At 42.4% G+C, this 20,650-nt stretch overlaps 2 protein-coding genes across 9 annotated transcripts in view; one reads left to right on the top strand and one right to left on the bottom strand.

The window, feature by feature from the left end:
- The window catches only part of EPB41L5 (erythrocyte membrane protein band 4.1 like 5), a 57,569-nt gene extending 42,117 nt beyond the window's left edge, over nt 1-15,452 (top strand). For 2 of the 3 annotated variants that reach the window (XM_051624032.1, XM_051624033.1), the window contains exons 17-26: nt 108-274; nt 1,065-1,159; nt 5,904-6,032; nt 6,608-6,669; nt 7,332-7,442; nt 7,982-8,075; nt 9,006-9,083; nt 9,603-9,644; nt 10,030-10,163; nt 10,973-15,452. In XM_051624032.1, the coding sequence (XP_051479992.1) occupies nt 108-274; nt 1,065-1,159; nt 5,904-6,032; nt 6,608-6,669; nt 7,332-7,442; nt 7,982-8,075; nt 9,006-9,083; nt 9,603-9,644; nt 10,030-10,163; nt 10,973-11,030 (970 nt within the window). In that variant the 3' untranslated portion in view covers nt 11,031-15,452. The remainder of the gene's footprint in view (nt 1-107; nt 275-1,064; nt 1,160-5,903; nt 6,033-6,607; nt 6,670-7,331; nt 7,443-7,981; nt 8,076-9,005; nt 9,084-9,602; nt 9,645-10,029; nt 10,164-10,972) is intronic. The other variant, XM_051624034.1, reaches the window with a different exon arrangement.
- The window catches only part of LOC127386636 (leucine-zipper-like transcriptional regulator 1), a 58,756-nt gene continuing 49,489 nt past the window's right edge, over nt 11,384-20,650 (bottom strand). For all 6 annotated transcript variants that reach the window (XM_051624037.1, XM_051624039.1, XM_051624038.1 and 3 more), the window contains 2 exons: nt 18,990-20,532; nt 11,384-11,440 (listed from right to left, as the gene is read on the bottom strand). In XM_051624037.1, coding sequence (XP_051479997.1) covers nt 19,836-20,532 — 697 coding nt within the window. In that variant the 3' untranslated portion in view covers nt 11,384-11,440; nt 18,990-19,835. The remainder of the gene's footprint in view (nt 11,441-18,989; nt 20,533-20,650) is intronic.

Here is a 20,650-nt window from a genome sequence, read left to right as displayed (position 1 = left end):
TGATCACCAAAAGATAGCTTGAAAAAAGACATTGCATGTGTTAAAGTTGTTTTTTTCTTGTTACAGAAAGAGCGGTAACATGATTCTGCATCTCTCTGCCTCTGCAGTGTGCCTCTTGTTGACTTGCTAGACAGCTCGGAGCTGCCAGAAACGTGTGTTGATGATGCCCTAGGCGGTCCAGTTGTTGGCTTGGCAACAGGAGATTCAGAAGAAGCTGTTAGTTGTCCTCATCCTGGCACAAAGGAAACAGTTGCTGAAAATGCAGACTCTGATCGTAAGCAACCTTACAGATTTTTCCCTATTACCATGACACATGATTAATGCTAATTGATTAGGGGTGATTTCCTTACAAAAATACAGAGGTGTTTGAGAGACCTCCCTTAGATTTTGTGCACAGTGACAGTTTTACCCACCACTGGAATGCAGCCCCCTCTAGTATATGAATTAGTGCATTTATCAGTCTTCCACCAAAAAGTTAACGAATCATTTTCAAGGAGAGCCTGTTTCACAGTCTGTCTTCTGTTTGTGAAATTTCTCATGTTGCTGTCAGTTTGTCTTCTGAACAGTCCTAAACTGCTTTCAAAAGCTGCCTTTTTTGTTTTTACTGTATTACCACAAATTTGCCACAATTTTTTTAAGAACTCGTAAGACATTGTCACAATTTTGTCATGCAGTTTAGGACAACAAAGTTAGTCAGCTCTCCCCATTTCAGCTGGAAGCAGATTATTTCCAGGGACAAAGGTAGAAGGGAAAAGTCAGGGTTTTTTTGTGGGATCTGACTTCAGACACAGCTACAGTGAAGTGCAACTATCTGAGCAGTTACTCTTGCTACTTGCTCACCCATTGTGAGAATGGCTGGGTAATTGAACTGGCAGGAGAGCAGAGTGTTGATTGGGTACATACAGCCTGTAGGCATGAAAGTTGCATTAAAGGTTGAACAAGTAGCTTCCCCCATCCCTGTGTTTTTTTCTGCAACCATGTAATGTGTGTTCAAGAAGAATGCAAGGTACAAGTCAAATAACTCCACTGTGACATGAGCAGAATATCTTTTCCATCTCTTTTAGCATTTGAAGACACATTCCTAAAGCTGAAACAGCTGGAAACAGAATGCAGCAGCCCCATGCTAACAGAACGTCCCAACGTAAACATAAACATCCAGGTACTTGGTCTTCATTCCTTCTGGCAAAGTTCCTGAGTGTTGCTCAGATCAGGCTGAAAATGACAGCTTACCTTGGTTTGTTACCAAGATTTTTAAGAAAGTGAGTGAGTAGTACTGAGGTAAAGTCCAGTGCTTTGTTATGTGTAAACCTGTGTGTGAAAGGGCAGGGAGGTGAAGCTTGGGGCAGAGGTGCATGTGCATTTGTGCAGACCACAGCCTGGTGAAATTTTCTAATATTGATGGGAGTGAAAGTCAAAGGCTCAAAATGTTCCACAGTTGTCTTTATCTGTAGGTTACCAACTGTATGGTGGTGTATAGTTCACCATCTTTTTTTGAGGAGATGAACTGCTTTCCTGGTGTTTTTCAGTTGCCTTTGGTAACCCGCCCAGAAAGTTGTTCTGACATTTTGAGTCTGGTTTGCTGGTGATCTGTCCCTCCTGTTCCATAACCAGTTTTTAGCTGTTCTCTGAAGTAGGTGTTGGTGCTCTGTGTGTTTACATAGAGAGGAGGGATGTGGTTTGATTTAGTGTTCTCATAAACCCTTCAGAGCAAGTCAGGCTGTGTTTCCACGGGCAGCTGTGCCAAAGGACAAGCTTCACTGCCCTGAACAGGGCGAGGGCTCTTCTCTCCCTGGCTCCTCTTTGTTCTTCCTTCCCTGCCTTCCTTATGTCCTCTTGTCACCTCCACGAGCCATTACATGTTTTGGTGAACCAGTGTAGCCTACCAGATTACAAAAAAAACATTCTTTTTGGCTTTTTTTTTTTGTTTTGAACTCTTTGCTAAGGTTTTTTTGTTTGTTTGTTTGGATTTTATTTTGTTTGGAGGTTTTTTTTTGAAGTTGTTAAATAGTGACTTAAATAGGCTCATGGAAAAGGTCAAAGAAATGCTAGAGGCATAGTGAAAATAAGTAGCATTGCTGGAAGGGATGAAGATAACAGGATCCTCCCTTACAACAGCAGTGAGCTTTCATAGATTAACTGATTATCAAGCAACTGTATTCAGCAGGATATCTTTTTTTTTTTTAAAACAAACTTTTAAAAAATGTTGATTTTCTTGTTTGTTTGTTTTTTCTGCTTCCCTTATTCTGCTTCCACTGGTGTTCAAGCTTCAGGTGTTTTATTGCATTTTGAACAAGCCAAGAGAGTAAAAGACCTGGCAGTGTTATATCTGTTTGTACTACCCGCCCTTGCAGGGAGGCCCGAGGATTTATCAAACTTCCAGTGAAGCAGCAACGATTTTTCTTGCTCCCACAATAGTAAAATGAACCAGATGCCAAGAGAGGTGTTGAGCAGTACATGTTTGGGCTGAGCCCACTCCTTGAACATTTATTGCCCCCCCCCTCCACGTGAGAGAAGGCTGCTACTTCGTTTTGCTTGGTGCTGCAAGCTGTTTTGGTTGTGTCCCCTTTAAGGTCTGTTGTCAGAGTTGCCATTGGCTCCTCTCTGCTTGGTGAGTGCAGTACAAAGATTACCAGGTCTTTAAGAAGATTAGTCAGTAGCCTGTAGGTCCTGTTATGCCGAAACACTGCATGAACACAGCTTGTGTCATGATATATTTTGCCTGATGAGCTCTGTTTTACTTCAGAGAAAGAGGAGAAAAAAAAAAACAAACCAAACATGTAATAGGTTAAATGGAGAGGATAGAGCAAAAGTATCTTGGTGGTTTTTAAGTCATAGCTGATACATAGTAAGCAAGTTAAGATTCCTGTAGGGAGCTGATCTAACAGCTGCCAATATACTGCAGTCAGTTACCCAGATGCTGTCATATGAGGTGCTGAATAACTTTAGATATTAGAGGTTACGGATACTGGGGTGACAATAACCAGATTAGAGAGCAAGAACATTTGCATAAGAGAGAGATATTATATATCTGGATCAACAGCATGCCAATGTGATTCTTTCTTCGGGTAAAAGAGATTTCAGCTTCCAAGAAGGAAGTGCAAATTGTATTACAAAAATGTTGGAGTACATTAACCATGTTTTTCCTAGAAAAGACTGAATAAAACATATCAGCCTTTGACGTAGTTTACCAGGAGGTCACTTGAGACTGTTTAAAAGGGTAGACAAAGATTAGAGACTGTTTCTGCATACTTTAAATTCTGTATGCTTCAAATTGCAAAAACATGTAGGTTACATGGGTAATTATTTAAACCACTTTGATTCCTGCTTTTGAAGGCTGCTTTAGAAAAAAAACAGATTTCCACTTACGGTGTTTGTGACAAAATGCACCTGTTGGTGCTCCTGCTGCACTTCTGTTCTTAATCTTTTTGTAAATGAGGTTTTTGTGGCATCTTCTGGCTGGACTGAATAAAACTGCAGTGCATGCACTAAACCTTGCAATGAGCTTAGATCTGGAGCTTGCAGATGCTTCAGATGAGTGCAGTGTTACAGTATTCTCTCTGAAAGTGATTGCAAAATTCAGGGTGTCTTGTCTCCCTTAGGTTTTACCAGTGCATAAACTCTTACCTATATAGAAACAGCTACAGCACACAAAGGTTTTGTAAAATGCATCGGGGGAAGCATTAACTTGCTGCTTATGGAGGCAGAGCTGCATCCTCAACTTCTGAAGTGATGCTGTCAAATGCCAATGAACTGCTTGGTTCCACTTTGTTAATTAAAAATCTTTAAGTGTTTTCCATCAGGGGTCGGAGGTGGCCTGACTGTCATCTTTACATAATTCTGTGCCTGCAATTAATCAATCTTGATTGATTTCTTTGAAAGGGAAATATTTACCTAGCTCTCCGTGTTCTTTTAGAGAAAAAGAAATCTTTCTAGAATGAGAACTGGGAAGTGGGGGGGAATGAATGGCTTCATTCTTCACCACTGCTCCCTGCCAAAATCTGTTGGGATGGAAGAATGCCACATTGTCCTTTCCCAGCTTTCACTAGGGCAGTGACCAGATCTGACAAAAGAAAGCAAATAGCTCTTAAATACACCGACACTCTGCTTTCATCAGCATCTGAAGTGAAACGAACAATAAAAAGTTCACCCTGTTTGCCCATTTCTCTGGAGTCAGAAATGCAAGGACCTGAGGGTTTTTATTTCTGAATTCACTGTGATCTGTAAACATGTGGAAGTTGGTCCAAAATGTGTCTGTATTAGACTCCATCCCTGTGCACAAAGTGATTTTCAGTGGCACCCAGAATGCTGCTGAAAAGCATGGAACTCCCAAAGCATTGGGAACACACGCCCTGCTGCTGCTGCCTTTTATCTTCTCTTGTTACATGGCTGTCTGGTGCCTTATTTTGATTAAAGAATAAAGGGAAGATATCGTTTGGCCAGTGTACATACAAACACTACAAATTTGTAATCAGCTAGAATACTGACAAACCCCAGTAACTTTACTGTTTTATGTGAACAACTAAATGTCTTGTAAGTTAGACATCTCAAGGCATTATTATTATCATGCCTTCCCCTCTAGGTACATGCTCTTTCCGTTAAAAAAACCCAAACAGTAAAACACCACTGCTTTTTCAAGCACAAAATAAAATTACTTGGAAAAATATTTCTATAATATTGATGAAAATATTGTACCTGATTACATGAAAGTATTTCTTAATTGTACTAAACTTTTCAGATGATGGGAATCTAATTGCAAATAGTTTAATAGATTAAACTGGTTGTTCAGGTGTGTTTCCAGTGAACGGTGGCCGGGGAGCTGTGTGAGGCACAGGTATTCACCTCTTTTTAACTTCTCTCCCCTGCTCACTCGGTCTCTATGCGATGGGCTTCATTCCTTCTGGGCACAGCAGCTGGATTGTTCCTGCTCCGGGGCGTGTTGCAGGAATGCAGCACTTGCCTCCAGGGAAGAGTCAGAGCCAGCCCCAGCCAGCGGCGGTGGCTTATGGCAGGGAAAGCAGGACTCTGTCTCCCCCTGCTAACTCACACCCCGAGAAGGAATCAGAATCTTAGGGGGTGGAAGGGACCTCGAAAGATCATCTAGTCCAGCCCCCCTACCAGAGCAGGATCACCCAGAGCACATCACACAGGAACGTGTCCAGGCAGGTTTTGAATGTCTCCAGCGAAGGAGACTCCACAGCCTCTCTGGGCAGCCTGTCCTAGGGCTCTGTCACTCTCACAGTAAAGAAGCTTTTTCTGATGTTTACGTGGAAAGGTCACATGGTTTAGTTTCCACTCAGTTAATTAACTGCTGTCACTAATTAAATAGCAATTAGTAGATTAAATGTTTAATTAACATTTTCTAATTAAGAAATGCAATTCATGTAATGAAATATTCTATAGTGAAAGGTGTCTCACTTTTAATAGTCTTCATTATGTATCTGGCTGCCAGTTTTCTCTGATAGTGATGGGAGAGGTAGCTGATAACACATTAAACTGTTGTTTAATTTATAAGTGGATTTTAAGGTAAAAATCTTCCCAACTTGCATTTGAGAGTAAATGATCAGCTTAGGCTATACTGATATCATATAGTATGATGGTTGCTGTATTAATTTGTCAGTAAACTAGGCTGCAAATATAGGGTCAAATTGATTCTTGCATACTGTATTTTTAGCACAGCCCTTTGCATTCTGTTTTTAGCATTTTGCTTTTTTTTTTTTTTTTTACTTTGTTTTGTTGTGACTTTACTACTGGGTTCCAAATAAAGGGAAAAAATTTGCTTTTTCATTTCGATATAAAGCTGCTGATTTTCACTCAGAGCCTTGTTATTTAGAGATGCTTATAAACTTCAGCCTAGACTTTTCCATGTGGCAGCTACTTCTGATAAACATTTTTTTTATGTCTAGGATGAAGTGGTAAAGTTGACAGATAAATGTCTTAACAATGCCATTGAGAGCCCAATCACAGCAGCAACGTGGCTTCCAGCAGATATCAAAAGCAATATCCTGAAGGCTCAGGCAGAAGCAGGGCACAAGGTAAAAGCTGATAAGGACTGTGATATTCTCAAACGTTTTATTTCTCTTCAGTTGCCTGATATTGGAGAAGGTGCCTTGCAGATAAGGGTGTGTCAAGAGCCAAAGTCCGAGATAGAGTAAAAGAGCCTCTCAGCCTTTCTTTGCAGTAATAGTAGTCCTGTACTGGAATGGTTGCCCAAGGAGGAATCTCCATCCTTGGTGACAGTCAACCTGAAGTAACTCAACAAGGCGCTTAGCAAGCCCTGCCTTGAGTGGTCACTGAGCTAGATAACCACCAAAGGTTGCCTTCTAACCAAGAAATTATTCTGTGACTTTCTTAAGAATGTGCTTCTAGCATGTTCTAGCAAATTCTGTAGGAAAAATAAATGTAATTTATTTGGCTACATTACTGAATTATTTTTATTTCTGCACTGAAGTTTTCGCATGGAATTGATGTTTTAAGTCCCTGAGCAGTAGATGAACAGTGCACTTCGGTGCCGGGAGGGAGGCACTCGGCGCTCCTGTGCATCTTGGAACTGACACAAAATGGGAACAGGCATCAGAAAATTTTGTCTTTGTTCATTTTTTCCTCTCAGGTCATAAGAGAAGACAGCCTGACAGGTCTCAAGAATTCCAATATTCAGGACGCTGCTGCCAGGTATTGAACAAATTTGGAAGAAACATGTGATGTAGTTACCCAAGTGCAGCACTGAGGACCTGCAGTTCAGTGTGGTCTTTTGGTGGCTCAGGGATTATTGCATTTTACCTTGTATAGTGTAGCTTAATCTGGTGAGTGTGAAGTCTTTTTAAAATGAAAACCAGCAAGCACTAGAGTTGCTAGTTTTATTATATATAAGGTCATCCAGATACTCTTTATTGTCCAATATTTGAATTTGACAAACATTATTTCAATGGCAGCTTCAATCTGACCCATGAGCAATGTCAGTGTGGGGAAGGGGGATGGGTGTGGGTACAGCAGCTGTTTTTTTACTGGAGAAAAAGAATTGTGTAAAAAACCTGACACTGACTGCTGACTTTCTGAGAACTGCTGAATCTTGAATGATTGCTAGTGTTCCAGGGGGATTTCAGGCAGGCACTGAAAAAGTTAAAGGCTTATAGTATATAATAATATAACATGTAATTTCTTGACCATTTGTGAAGGTGAGCATGTGCCAGACCTCAAAGAGCACACGGGGATATTGAGTAAAATGTACATCTATTAATCTCAGAAATACACTGTGATAAGTGATTCATTAAGAGCTTTTTGTGGAAGGTTGTACCTGTTTTTTGTTCTTTTTTCTTGTTGGTGTTTTGTGCCAGGAACATTTTCTTGTCAGGGAAAACACAGAATAGTCCCCCAGCAACCAGTCCAGTATTTCAAGACCCGAGAGAGTTGCTGAAAGGAATTCCTGCCTCAAACACCTTTGTTCCGTAAGTGATTCAGGGGAAACACAGGGGAAACTATTCCTGAGGTAGGGAAACCATGTGGAGATTATCATGAACAGGTCTGAAAAGATGAGCAGTTACTGAGCATTTAGGCTACATCTAACTAAGCAGGCTTACCAATGCATCCTTAATTACTGTTGCAATAGTTAATCAGTGTAGGCCAGGTGACTATCCTAGCAAGCAGTAAGTGAATCTCTCATCTTCTGAAACACTGAAATGTCTGACATCCTGCTGCCTCTGGCTCTGAAGAGGAGGATAAGAGGATGACAGGGAAGGCTTCAGGTAAATTAGAAACAAGGGCTCCTTTGAGATGGAAGACATTGATACTGCAGGGTCTTTACATAGCTGTAGCTGAAACTATGAAAGGGAGCAGCAATCTGCAGAGATAGTTGGAAGGCATTTAGTTAAAATACTCTAAAACATCAGTCTTTTGTCTGCCTCACAGAGTTTTTGAGCTGTCAGGGAAGCAGCACTGATCCGTGCTACCCAGGCCGTGTGCTGATGAGAATATTTTCTCCTTTCAGTAATGCATTAAATGAGGACAATGCTGCCTCTACCCATGAGGACCTGCTGATTCCAGCTAATCTGGCTCCAGCTGAGGAGGCTGCTATTTCAAAGGTATCACCACCTGCCAGTCTGGAAGGTTTCTGTGTGTCCTGTTCTGAGCTATTGATGCCTCCAGGCAAGCCCAGCAGACCTTGCTGCATGCCTCTCCTAACTCGGTGCATACCAGTCATTGGTGAAATGCCAAGGAGAGCTTTCTGGAGCAGGCAGGGACACTGTACAGATCTCTCCAAAGGCCAATTCTGAGCGTCCTTTCAGGTTCTTTGCCTGACACTTACTTTTCTAAACTGATAGTTTTCCCCATGCTGGTGGCAAGCCCCTTATATCCCAATGATTTGATGCCCCAGGAAGCAAGACTGTAGGGATGAAATTCTGACATAGGCAGTTCCTGTCAAAATAATCACAGAGGGAAAAGTTTAAATTGAAGTGTTTAATTGTTCTGGTTACCTCAGTTATGAGGTAATTTTTAAACTGGACTCCATGAAATGCACATAGTAATTCAGGAGCCAACTTTCCTTTGTCCCTCTCCAAAAGAAGAGTCCAACATTGTTGTTACTGAGGGGTTATTCTGGATCACTAAAGCACCCTTTAGCCATTGCCCCTCTAAACCAGTATTATGTGTTTCATGCCACTGAATAATTATCAGTTTCATCTTCTGAATTCAAATATTCAGCTCACAGACTTTGCTGGCCTGCTTGTTGAATGGTGCAGTACCCCATCCTTGCAGAGGAGAATGGGACAGTTTCCCAGCTTACATGGCAATGACATTGTTTCCAGTATGTTGATAAGAATAATAAAATGAAAAAGCTATTTTTAATAAAATCTTTTTAATAAAAGATCATATAGAAAGACTGACAAAACAGACCTGATAAACAGTGGTGTTCATTAAGGACACTGGTCTATATCTTGGGAAGCCACTAGAATATTCAGCAGACCTATCTGATTACTACTGGGAATTCAATTCAAAACTGATTTATTCCATAGAGCACTCCAGATGACCAGGACGTTTCCTTAACATCATTGACAGAGAATCTAATTGACTTTACAGAAGCCACACCTCGGGTAAATGTATTTGAGAACCATCTTCTTCCTTCACACCTACGGTGGTTTTTACTCATAAACTCTCCTCTGGCTTTAGTATCTCTCCACCAGGCCTGGAACTGCTGCAGTAGTGGTTGACCTGGCTCGCTGCATATACGCTCCCCGGGTTGAAGGGGAGCTGGTGTAGGGTTGTAGAGCCTACAGCTTTGTAATGGAAGTGAAGGAATCTGAAGAGTTACCTGGTATCTGTGCCACAAGAGGCTGTAGTCTTCAGTACACCTGCAAGTGCCAGCCTGCTTCTCAGGCTTTTGGGTATATATAAGACTTCAGAAATTATATGTAAATGTGTATATACACACAGAGACATGTATACATGTGTATAGATCTAAAATAAATACTTGAAAAGTAACATGGTTCAAAGATGGATAAACATCCAAGATTGTTTGGGGAGGTAGTATTGTTTTGGGAGGCAATGCTGTTTTGAGAATGTTTTCAGCTACTTCCAACCTTTTCTAATGAACGTTTGTTTGCTTTTTGTAGGCACCTTCCCAGCCCATGATAACACCAAGGTGGATAGTGCCAGTGAGTTATTTGACAATTCCTTTAAAAAAAAAAAAAAAGTCCTGTCATTATTAAAACAGCAGCTGAAGTAAAATAGAAAAATACAGTAATTTTTAAGAATTTGAAAGCCCATATAATAATATACCAGACCAAAATTGAAGCAAATTAATTCTCAGGAGTAAATCAAACAACATATATATGCTGTTAAAATTTAAACTTCATTTTTGCTGCATTTACATTGCAGGTAAATGCCAGTAAGTTTCCCTAAGAACTTGTATTTAGAGAAGCTCACCCTGGAACTTGACGAATCTTAGTTTTTACTGTTACAAATAAAACATATTGGAAAATTATCTTGTCTACTGGCAGGTTTTTATTTCAGTTTCTTGTTTTATTCTCCCCAATTTAGACTGGACTGATTTCCAATGGGCCTTTGGGAAATGATGTTGCCTTAGCTATGAAGGCAGTGAAAGGCAGCACGGAGACTCTGTTGTCATCAGCTGGATTGCCACCATCCCAGCAGACATCTGAAGTCCTTGCAAGGTAAAGTCTCCTCAGCACTTACTTCAGAAGTCTGTATGGGGGGGGAAAGGAAGTATGTGCTCTTAACTACTTCCACTTAAATATAGGGGTCATGTAGACATAATGCCTTGTTTCGCTGTGCTCACAAACTGTAGTTATGTCTCACTTTATAGCATTTGAAATCTTACAAATAAATAGAGCAGCTGATGGATATTTTTATGTAAGATTGTTTGAAGGGTGAGAAAACTCTAAATTCAAGTAAGCAAAGGTGCAAAGCACATAAATTTATTTGGAGGTAAAGCTGTTGGCATTGTAAGTGCTATAAAATAATTATTTCTAATAACCATTTCACTTCCATTTCTTCCCTTATCTGCTAACATGTTTTTGTACTGGACTAAAGTTATGGTACAGATGAATTTTCTGAGAAATCTCTTTACAGTGTTTCAATACCTGTCAGAGGACTAGCAGGGGTGGAGGGTGCCCCCCAGTTATTTCCAAGCTGTAAGGAAGTCAGAGAACAGAATTTGTAGAAACCTTTACTATTGCTATTCCATTTTGCTGTGCTGGTGAGGCAGAACAATGGCAGTGATGATTAGGACTTCTCGTGAAGCTTTTACAGTGGGGATGGCACTGGTGCTACACTGTGTGAAATTGAGTCCGTTTCCTTCTCTGCAGTTGTCTGTTGGAAATGTTTGCCCATTGGTCTCATTAAATTACAGCTATTAACACTCTTTAGAACAATATTAACATTTTTCTTTTTAATCAATCATGGCAGGTCTTTTTGGAGGAGTGTATTTACAGGGCCTCATTTTTTTTTTTTTCCCTATTAGCCCAGTTACTGAGGATGCTACAATAAGAACGAAATGTTTACTCACCACTGAACTCTAGAAGAAGGAGTTTCTGCACTTCCCACCTTGTGAAAACTCCAGTGTTTCTAATATACCTGCAAGGGATCCTTCCAAAAGACTTGCTTGGGATCAAACTCTTGCTGAACAGGACTCAAACATCCAGCTGGTTTGCTAGGATCCAGGAAGAGACTTCTACATTTGTTACAGTCTAACTGGAATGACAGTTTAAAGTGGGACATAAAACCACATGCACATTTGATCTTCTCCCTCAGAGAAATACCACACTGGAGCTAGTTCTGAATGTGAGGAACAGAATCTTGTTGTGTTCCACTCACCCGAGGTTTAGTCTGACTTACCCTGTGCTGCCTCTCAAGCGTTCGTGGGAAGTGTTCCCTGTGATGTGAGCTCTGTGGTTGTGAGCGCGGCATCCCTGGCCTCTGTAGCGTAAATCTGGAAAGATTAGGAGAACTTGTAGGGCCACCTTGTGGCCACACTGCTGTGGTGGCTCACAGTAGCGATGACTGTTTCATACGGCCAAGGGCATTTTCTTCTGTATGATTATTCCCTCTGTTTTTCCCTTGTTTTACCAACACATGCTCTCCTTTTTGGCCTTAAACCCTTTAATAACCCTCGCACCTCTTGTTACAGTCCCTGGAAAGAATGAAAATCTAGTCCATCAGTGACAAACTACGTTGACTGGATTTGAGCTGCTCATTGCAACCAGGAAAAGGAAAATGTACCTGCCAAACAGCTGATAGCATTAGCAGACTGCAGCAGAGGTCCCACAGCTGGACACTGATTATCTCCTCTATGACTCAGATACATGCATTGTTTGTTTTAAATGCTAAAGCAGTGAAAGGATGAGTACAGCTCACTTTGGTAGCTGCTTGTTGGTTAGTTTTGTTGTTGTATAGGACTAGGAAGGAAAATAATGTTCATGTTCCTTTTCCTACTGTTTTGGGGTGGTGTTTCCAGATGCTGTGCTTTGGGAATACTTACCAGATATGTTAGCAGCTTGAGGGTACAAGTAGATCAGTTCTGAACACCACTCGAGACCTGTTTTGAGTGTTACCTAATAGTTTTATGTGGGACAAAGAATGCAAAGAACAAGCTTAAAAAAAAGGAAAAAAAGAGCAAAAGTTCCTGTAAGCACTTCAGTTCTTTGTAGAAGGAAGGTAGGAGCAACTGCAGGAGCACACTGCACAGAGCTGGGAAAGGCCTCTTGGTGCTCTGGTGAAGTACAGGATATCATGTGTAGTTTGAAGAGATCATCCAAGTCCTGGGCAGCAGGATCCTCATGTGGACACAGAGAGGTGAGCACATGGATGGTGGAGATACAGCCTGTGAAAAAGGTCAATGCAGAGTCGTTGGAAGTAGAAGTGTAGGAGCTTGATGACAGACTCCACATCTCCTGAGGGGGAAGCACAGGTGAAACAACTGGGATCTTGCATTCCTAGGCAGAGTTTTGTACCTATAACTGGGCTGGGAGGATGTTTTTGTGTAGCACTACTGTGTATAAATATGTGTATGCACGTGGTTCTTAGAAGCAATTTTAAACATGAAAGTTGCCTCTGAGACCTGTAAGCACAACTTCATCTCTGCAGGCCAGCTGCCTGCACGTCTCTCAGTGTAGACAAAGATTTGGACCCAAGCACTGCGAGCTGTGCAGGCAGGCTGGTGCCTGGCCAGGCTGCTGCTTCCAGACCAGGGTCATCTCACTGCTGCTCTTCTGCTCCTTTGCAAGATGCTGAATGAAAGTGTGAAGGAAGAAGCCACACGGTGTGCGTGGCCCACTGCCTCAAAACCCCCGAGGCCTTAATGGAGAAACATAGAAATCACGGGGAGCTCTTAGGACTGACGTACCAGAGCGACTTTCTGCAGACAGTGATTTGTAGCCGTTGCCTCAAGGAGCAGGGTCAGAATTGGTGGCAGGGGCTTCAGTCCTCCCCTTCAGCCAGCGCCTGGAGCACGGTGCCGGCAGGTTCCCCGCGCTGCCAGCCGGGGGAGCTGCTCTTCGGGACCAGCTGGAGTGTTTCTGCTCGCCGGCTGCTCAGCTCTGTCCTTGTTCCTTCCAGTTGAGTATCGGCTTTTTTTTTATACTTTTAAGTCTGAGCCTTATTGCATATTAAAATGTAGAAGGTTCCCGATTCAAATATCAAACGTCTTCATCTGGATTAATAATACGGTTGCCAGCAAAGTTTCTGCAGGAAAAGGGAAGCTCTTACTGCAACAGCCTGATCCTGCACAAAGCCAGAACTGTGTGGGGAAACTTGGCACTTGCCATTGATCTGTTTGCTCAGCAGCTGAGCTGGCATTCGCCAGCTACATGTGTTGGTTTTGTAAATAGACAGAATGCAGCAGCATTTTCTTTAAGGCATGTTTGATATTTGACTCTTCCCGTGGGATTCAGGAGCTCTGTGAACTGTTAGCTTGAATCCCTCCCAAAAGTATCATAACAGAAGTTAACAGTTTTCCAGCATTGCCTGCTCAGTACCATCCTTAGGTTCCTCCTGAGCAATCACATATTGCAAATAACAAGTAAATACTGTGTGGTGAGTGTGTCCCCCTAAAATCTAAATGGTTCCAAGTACCCAACTGTTACTTCAGTATAGGGGAACGGTGTAGTTATACACAAAAGTTTCAAAGGGGCAAGATTTTTCTCAATTTGCAGAGGACTTAATACTTGGGACTTGCTATTTCTAAAAGTTTAATTTTTTTTTTCCTACCAAAGTTATCTCCTGTTGATTTGCTGATGCCTGTCCCTGAGTGGCCCTCTGCCCTTTCGCTGTGTGCACATGTAATGCTGGTCAGAGATGGAGGCTTTTTTAGTCATAATTTAAAAATTATAACTTTCATAAAAGCATAAGTGTTCAGATCCAAAAGTAAAAGTGATTTTAATCCAGTCACACTCCATAAGCAATTGGAGGAAAAGAATTTATAGAAATCATAGCGTTCATAATAACCAAAAAAAAAACAACCCACCCTGTATTTCAAACTGATGACTTTTTGGGAGGTGCTGGATCTTAGAACTGTATTTCAGTCTCACCCCTGGAGTCCCAAAGGATGAGGTGAGAGATGTGGCGTGTGCCAAGTGTACAACCATGGTCTAACAAGCTTTGGAAATGGGTATTAAGATAAAGTAGTTCAGGCCCTCTTACACTGCAGTCAAGGGAATCTTCTCTCTGCTTCAGTGGTAATATGGTTTAATATTGGGTAAGTCATCTAACGTAAGTGCTTACCTGGTAATCAGTCATGGTTAATGGATTAGATTGAATGGATTAAACTTAAATTTCATGTGTTGGAGATAGACAGCAGTGTAAAAGCTGTTTTGGACAATTTTTTGAATGTGACTTTGGCAAGAAAATTTGCAGGACCAGAAGAGGAGCTCAGGTGAACATCCCAGTTACATTTAGGTCTCCTTCCACAAACTTTTCAGGCCTTGCCTGTTACCCCTTTGTCTGCACCTCGAAGCAGAGTTGTACTGTTAAGATCAGCATGGCCTTCACAGACAGCACTGGACATATTTTTGACATTGTGAAGATATTCTGGTACAACCCAAGTCTTCTACGGATTCAGTGCTAGCAGCTCTGTCTCTCAGCCAGCCAATGTTTTCAGCTCTATCTGAGCACAGAGTGTGTTTGTTAGCCTAGGAAGCTGTAGTGAAGTTATGTAGCTGTTAGACACGGTGACGTCCCAGCTTTCATAGGCAGCTGGACAACCCTAACATCTATACCAAAAAATAAAAATAATCCCTGCTAATGGCCTCTCAGTGATGCAGTGTAACCCCTGTGTGTCTGGTCTGTTAGCACCATAGCTGTACCTACAGGGCCCTTCCCACCACGCTCCAACAGAGGCAGAGTTGGTGTGATGTCATTACCTGCTGCACTGTCTTGTGTGTTCATGAGGGAGATGGGAGCAGGTGGCACATCCTGCTGGAAGCCAGGACCTGTGGCTCAGCATTATGTGTGGCAGTGAGCACCTGCTGGGACCGAGGGGTGGACTCTGCCCCTGCACTCATATTGGACCCAGCACAGCAGGGAGCTGCAAGGTTCTCCTACAAAATTCACCTCTTTACTGTTTGGCTTCTGCTTCATAAATACACATATACCCGACCTGTAACTGGACAATCTTATTTTTAAAGTAAGTAAGAATATTTTTTTAGCTAGATATTTTTTTGTTACAGCCACACTAACTACTGTATTTTTACCTTTTATATGTAAAGTTTGGCAATAGCTCTGAATGTATAATTTATTTGTTGTTTGTTTTTTTTTTTCTATAAAACAAAGTGACACCCTCTTGATTCTGTTTCACAATAGTGATGTATGAACTGTTCTAGGCCCTGCACTGAGATCTGTATTGAAACTGTACGTGGGAACAAGAAGCTGTGATTTGTAGTCCACTCAACCCAATCTTGAAATGTTTATACTGTAGTTTTGTCTTAAATATACCACGTCAGTGCAAACGTCTCGCCGAGTCATCTTTAGGCGCTTCTGGGTTACTCTGGTGTGGCAGTAAAGGGTGGGTGGGTCAGCTGGGACTTGGGACATGACCTGTGTGATTGGGGCTGGTGGGTGGGTGGCTGTGCCTGGGAGCTCAGAGCCAAAGCTTTGTAGCAGACACATGTTTGGTGCTCGCCCACCTGCAGGTCCAGGACCCTCTCTAGCCGCACAGTGACTGCAGGACCTGAGGCTTTTGTCTGTTGCCAAATTTGCTTGGCAGCTTCTGATTTAAGAGAAGGGTATCCAGGTTGGAGAGAGATTTGTAAGCTTATTTGGAATGTCAAAACTGCAGGCCTTGTGAGCTTTGTTGTCCATTAAAGCATAACTGAAGATGGCACCTAAACTTGCAGATACATGCCGAATAATCTCAGGCACTGGAACAGGCTGCTCAGGGAGGTGGTGGAGACAGCATCTCTGCAGGTATTCAAAAAACGTTTAGACATGATATTTCTGGACGTGCTCTAGTAGGCATGGTAGGTATTGTGGTGTTGGTTGGTTGTGTTCTGGGTTTGGGTTTTTTTTGGGGTGTTTTTTGTTGGTTTTTTGGTTGTTGGTTTTTTTCTGTGTGGACAGTTGGGCTTTGTGATCTTAGAGGTCTTTTCCAACCATGATGATTCTGTGAGTTAAATATCTTCTTTCTAAAAGAGCTGAGATTGTCCAGGAGGATTCTCAGGTGTTCAGTGGTTTTGAAAATCACAAGTACCAAGATGTGTGCCCAGTAAGGAAGTTTTGAATTTCCAAGTGTAACTCCACAAAATGTAGACAGAAGTGCTTGCTGGTTAGCTGAGCAGGCTTTGCTTTCATTTCCAGTAAGAGATTGTTTTACGTTTTGAAGTACAGTGGTGCTAGTGAATGTTGAAACTATTTCCAAACTCCAACTTCAGTGAAAGTCTTTAAGGCAGCAGCAAAGAGCAGGCAAAACATTTGATCATCATCATTTCCCAACAACTGATACACTTTGGAAAGTATCAAAAGGAAATGAAATAATTTTACCCTAATGACTAAGCCCGTAGAAAGTAATTTCCCTTGTGGCATGGTTTGTTGTGCAGGTTAAACTATGATCCCACTGATAAGCCACTGAATTATTCTTCCAACTCCATTTATAACTCAAAATAATGAAACATATTTGGTTTAGATTTTTAAAATATATTTTATAAAAAACTTGTTTAAATGCCTCCATTTTAAAAGACAAACCCTCTGCTATTCATTGATTTTAATGATCAGAAATCAAGTGGTAATTAAAGGGAGTTTGTTGAGAGAAGCTGATCGATTTGCTCTCTGTTACATGTGATTTCTGTTGCAACAGTTCATCTTATGTCTCAGATGAGATGATAGAGGAACACTGCATCCTGCTTCTGTTCTGTGGATTTGAGTTAGTCTGTGGGCACATCCAATACACATGAGCTTCCCTTTTCTCAGAGACATTTAAAAACAGTGGCAGCCCCTTCAGTCCCTGCCCCACCAAGCACAGTGAGTTTTGTTTCTAAATAGTTGCCATTAGCTGGAGTAATTCCATTCATTATTTCATGCAGGCCACCACAGAGCTTTCAGATGGCAGCAGCTTTTAGTCACTCCCTTGGGCCAGGGATGAATTTTCATTAACTGCTACAGCTATGGAGAAATATCCTAAGCACATCCACAAAAGCTCTTATCTTCCTCTGTGGAAAGGTGACTGCATTGGATAAAAATCTGCCAAGAAAACAGGAGTGAGACCATCTGAGTTGCTCTGAGAACCCCGTTACATGTAGTTGATAGCACTGGATGAGTTTTGAAAGGGAAGAATGCCCAGGAAGTGATGTGAGCAAGGATTGTGTGCCTAGGTCTTGGATGCTGTTCGCAGATTTTTGGGACAGAACCTAAAGCAGGGATCATGCCCAGAAGGGACAGAGGTGGCAGGCAGGGCAGCACTGCTGTGGCTGTTGAGGTGCAGTCACTTTACATCTCAAACCCCGTCCCTTGCAGCTTGAGCTCCCCCTTGGCTTTTTGAAGATCTGGGAATGGGCCAACAAGGGGAGAAACAGCCTCTGGTGGCTCCAGTGAGTCTGCTGTAGCAGTTTCTCACCTTCCGGATCAGTGCTCCCTTCTCTTCCATAGTATTATCAGGGCTTACCTCTGCAGCTCAGCCTCCTGTGAGTAAGTCCTGAGCCCACCTCTCTGCAGCCACAGCCCCTTCTGGAGCTCATGCACATCTCATGTCCTGTCCAGGGCTGGGGAGCAGTGATCCTTGCGCTGATCTGAGAGGTCTGGGATTTCCTGGGTGAAGGGGCTGGCGCTGTGCCAAAGGTGCTGGTGCCTCCTGCCTTGGCAAACTGGCAGAGGCAAGGGGAGAAAACAGGGGAGATGTGCATGTCCTCCAAGCTGCTTTTTCCTCCCTGTGCCAAGCCATTGCCTTTGGGCTGGCTCATGTCCTGCCTGTCTTGGCTCCAAGTAAATGTTAAACCCTTTGTGGGGCTGCCAAAGGGAAAAGATTTTGTGGGGGGAGGAAGAAAGAAATGGCAGAGGCTGGATGGCATTTTCCTGGTGCTCTTGCACATCCCCAGGATATCTGTACCTGCCAGGAAGCCTTCGTGTGGCTTTGAAAATGACTGTTTATTGTTGCCTTTTCCAGCTAAATTTCCTTCCCTCATCACTCCTAGATAAAAGTCTGTATGTTACAGCACTGCTCTCTAGGATGATGCCAAAACAGACATGCCAGCCAGCAAAAGAAAAACATGCTGCTGATTTAAGATTGCTGTGCTCTGTACATGCTCAGCCCAAGTGCTGTATAAAAGTCCTTTCTGAACAAACCTTCTTTAACTGGGTAATTCCCTGTTCTTGGAGGAGAAACTGAAGGCCTGGGCATCCCTCAAGGCTGGCTGAAGTGCCATGAGATGACTGGGGTTGCAGGAGTATGTACCTTCTTCAGATAAGTAAGTTCTTTGTTAATTTTGAAAATGTGTATTTTAAATTCATGAAAGCTCAGAAGATGAGCACACGCTGGTATGAGATGCAGCTTTACTCATAAGCAGTGTACAGTCATCTCTGTTTCCAAACAAAAATCACAGAAGGTCCAAATAACTCTTAAGTAGCTTTTTTTGAACTTGTGTAATTTTCCTATTGGATAAATTTAAGAGCTACTTGTGAAGAAATGACGCAAATATGTGTAAATACGTAAATTCATTATTCCTGTGAAACTTCTGTAAAGTGGCCTTTTCAAATATTCAGAAGTATTAAGCCACACTTCCACTTACTCAAAACATCAACATCTCTTACAGAAGGCTGAAGTTCTGTCAAGAAGGCCAGTATCTTGGCAACTTCTATGGAAATAAATGCTTGAAACGTCAGAAAATATTAACTTTCAAAGAAAAATACTTTTTCATTTCAACAAAGAAAAAACACACATGAACTCAGGATTTACTAGCATGGGGGGGGGGATGTGTAACGAATACTACAGATGCTGACAAAACAGGGAGAGATGGAGTTGGAAAAGCAGAAATCCCTGTGGCTAAAATTTGAGTTACCTGTCAGAACAGCTCCTGCTTTGTGTCGCTCCTGTCAAGCCTTGTGCTTTTTTTTCCATGTCACCTCCCCTGCAGAATGTCAAGACATTTTCATCCTGTGTCCAGCCACTGCACCCTGTGTTCACTGGGCAACTCTGCTTCCAGGTGTAAGGTACTTCCTCTGGCCTAATGCTGCACAGGATTTTCCAGGGGTACTCGTGCTTTCACTTCCTCAGGGTTAGGTGCAATCCTTTAATATCTTCTAGATTCCACTTGCTGATCTCTTTGTTGGGTTTCTTCTTTGTCATAGGCAAGCTTGTGTTGCAAATAAATCATGCAAATAATGCTCTGGAGAAAACAAAAATCTTAAAACATCTTGGAAAATGTTGCCATTAAGAGTCATCCAGTCTCTGAAATATGAGTGTAATGTGCACAAACTTTATTTAAATATACAGTTTTATGGATGCATGTTAATTTCCTATCCCAGTGCAAAAGCAGCAAGCTTTGCACCTGCAATGGCAGCTATGGAGCCAGGAGGGGTTACCTGTAGTTCTAATTTTCAGCATCAGTCACTGCACTTTGAAAGGTTCTTTATTAACAGGCCAGAAGGAAAAGTAACAAAAAGAGCAGCATTCCAACAAGCTCTTCTCAGAAATTGCAACTTACGTGCAAATTGTCACTTAAATATATGTCAGATTTTGTACACATTGCAAAAAAAAAAAAAAATCTGTTCACAGCAAGTATGAGAAGGTTTAATTTATTTTGTTCCCCCGTGTGCTGACAGGAAGAAGACGGATGCAAGCAGTTGGTTTTCCACCTACTGGCACATTGGTGGAAATTAATTCTTTCCCTTTGCAGTCAAAGTGGTCACAAGCCATCAAACTCCACTTGCCAGAACGAGATCTCCGAGAAGCCAGACAAAGGTTTTCCCCCAACGAGCAGCAGCACGTTGGTGCCACTGCTGCCTTCACCCGCTGCAGTCACGCGCTGACCATCCCTCCCCTCCTCTTCTCCCGCAGCCCGAGCAGCAGCGTGAGTCCCTTTTTCTGAGGAGACAAAGAGATGGAGAGACTTGTCCTTGGACAAAAGGCCTGTGGCTGCGTTTGGGTCGGGTTCTGCCTCCTCTGGAGTGGTTTGAAACACACAGAAGCCCCCTGGCTCTAGGGGCAAGCTGAAGGTTTTCATCTCGATGGCGTCGCTGCTCTCCTGGGTGCCGAGCGCGCGGTAGGGCGGCTGCTGCCGGAAGCAGCTGGAAAAGCGAGTGTGCTTCGGGATGGTCACCAGCTGGTGACGGTCCTTCTGCTCACTCTTCCAGTGGCTGGGGAAGGTGTTAGTGAAATCTGAGGTAGTCTGGAAATCAACACCAATTCCTAAGATGCAGTGATACATTTTAGGAGAAAAGTTTGCCTTTGTAGTACTACTGAGCTTCTTCCATGTCTGCGTGTGGAAATGATACTTCCAGAGGTCATTGTTAGGACTGGAATTCAAAATCCCTCCACCAAAAATCAGCATAAAGTCTTTGAAGACTACTGAAGCATGACCTACCACTGGAGGGGGTCCGTGGCTAAACGTAAGAGAAAGCAGCAGTTAAGGGGAGACCAGCAAGAAATGTGCACTGATTTTAGCCTCTGTTTTGACTCAAAAGAATGTCTGCTGAACAGCTGCACGGGGACATCAAAATT

This window comes from Apus apus, chromosome 6 (assembly GCF_020740795.1).
Source record: "Apus apus isolate bApuApu2 chromosome 6, bApuApu2.pri.cur, whole genome shotgun sequence".
In the NCBI taxonomy this organism is placed as follows: domain Eukaryota; kingdom Metazoa; phylum Chordata; class Aves; order Apodiformes; family Apodidae; genus Apus; species Apus apus.
Note: the sequence above shows the minus strand (reverse complement) of the source record. Positions and strands in the feature narration are given on the sequence as shown.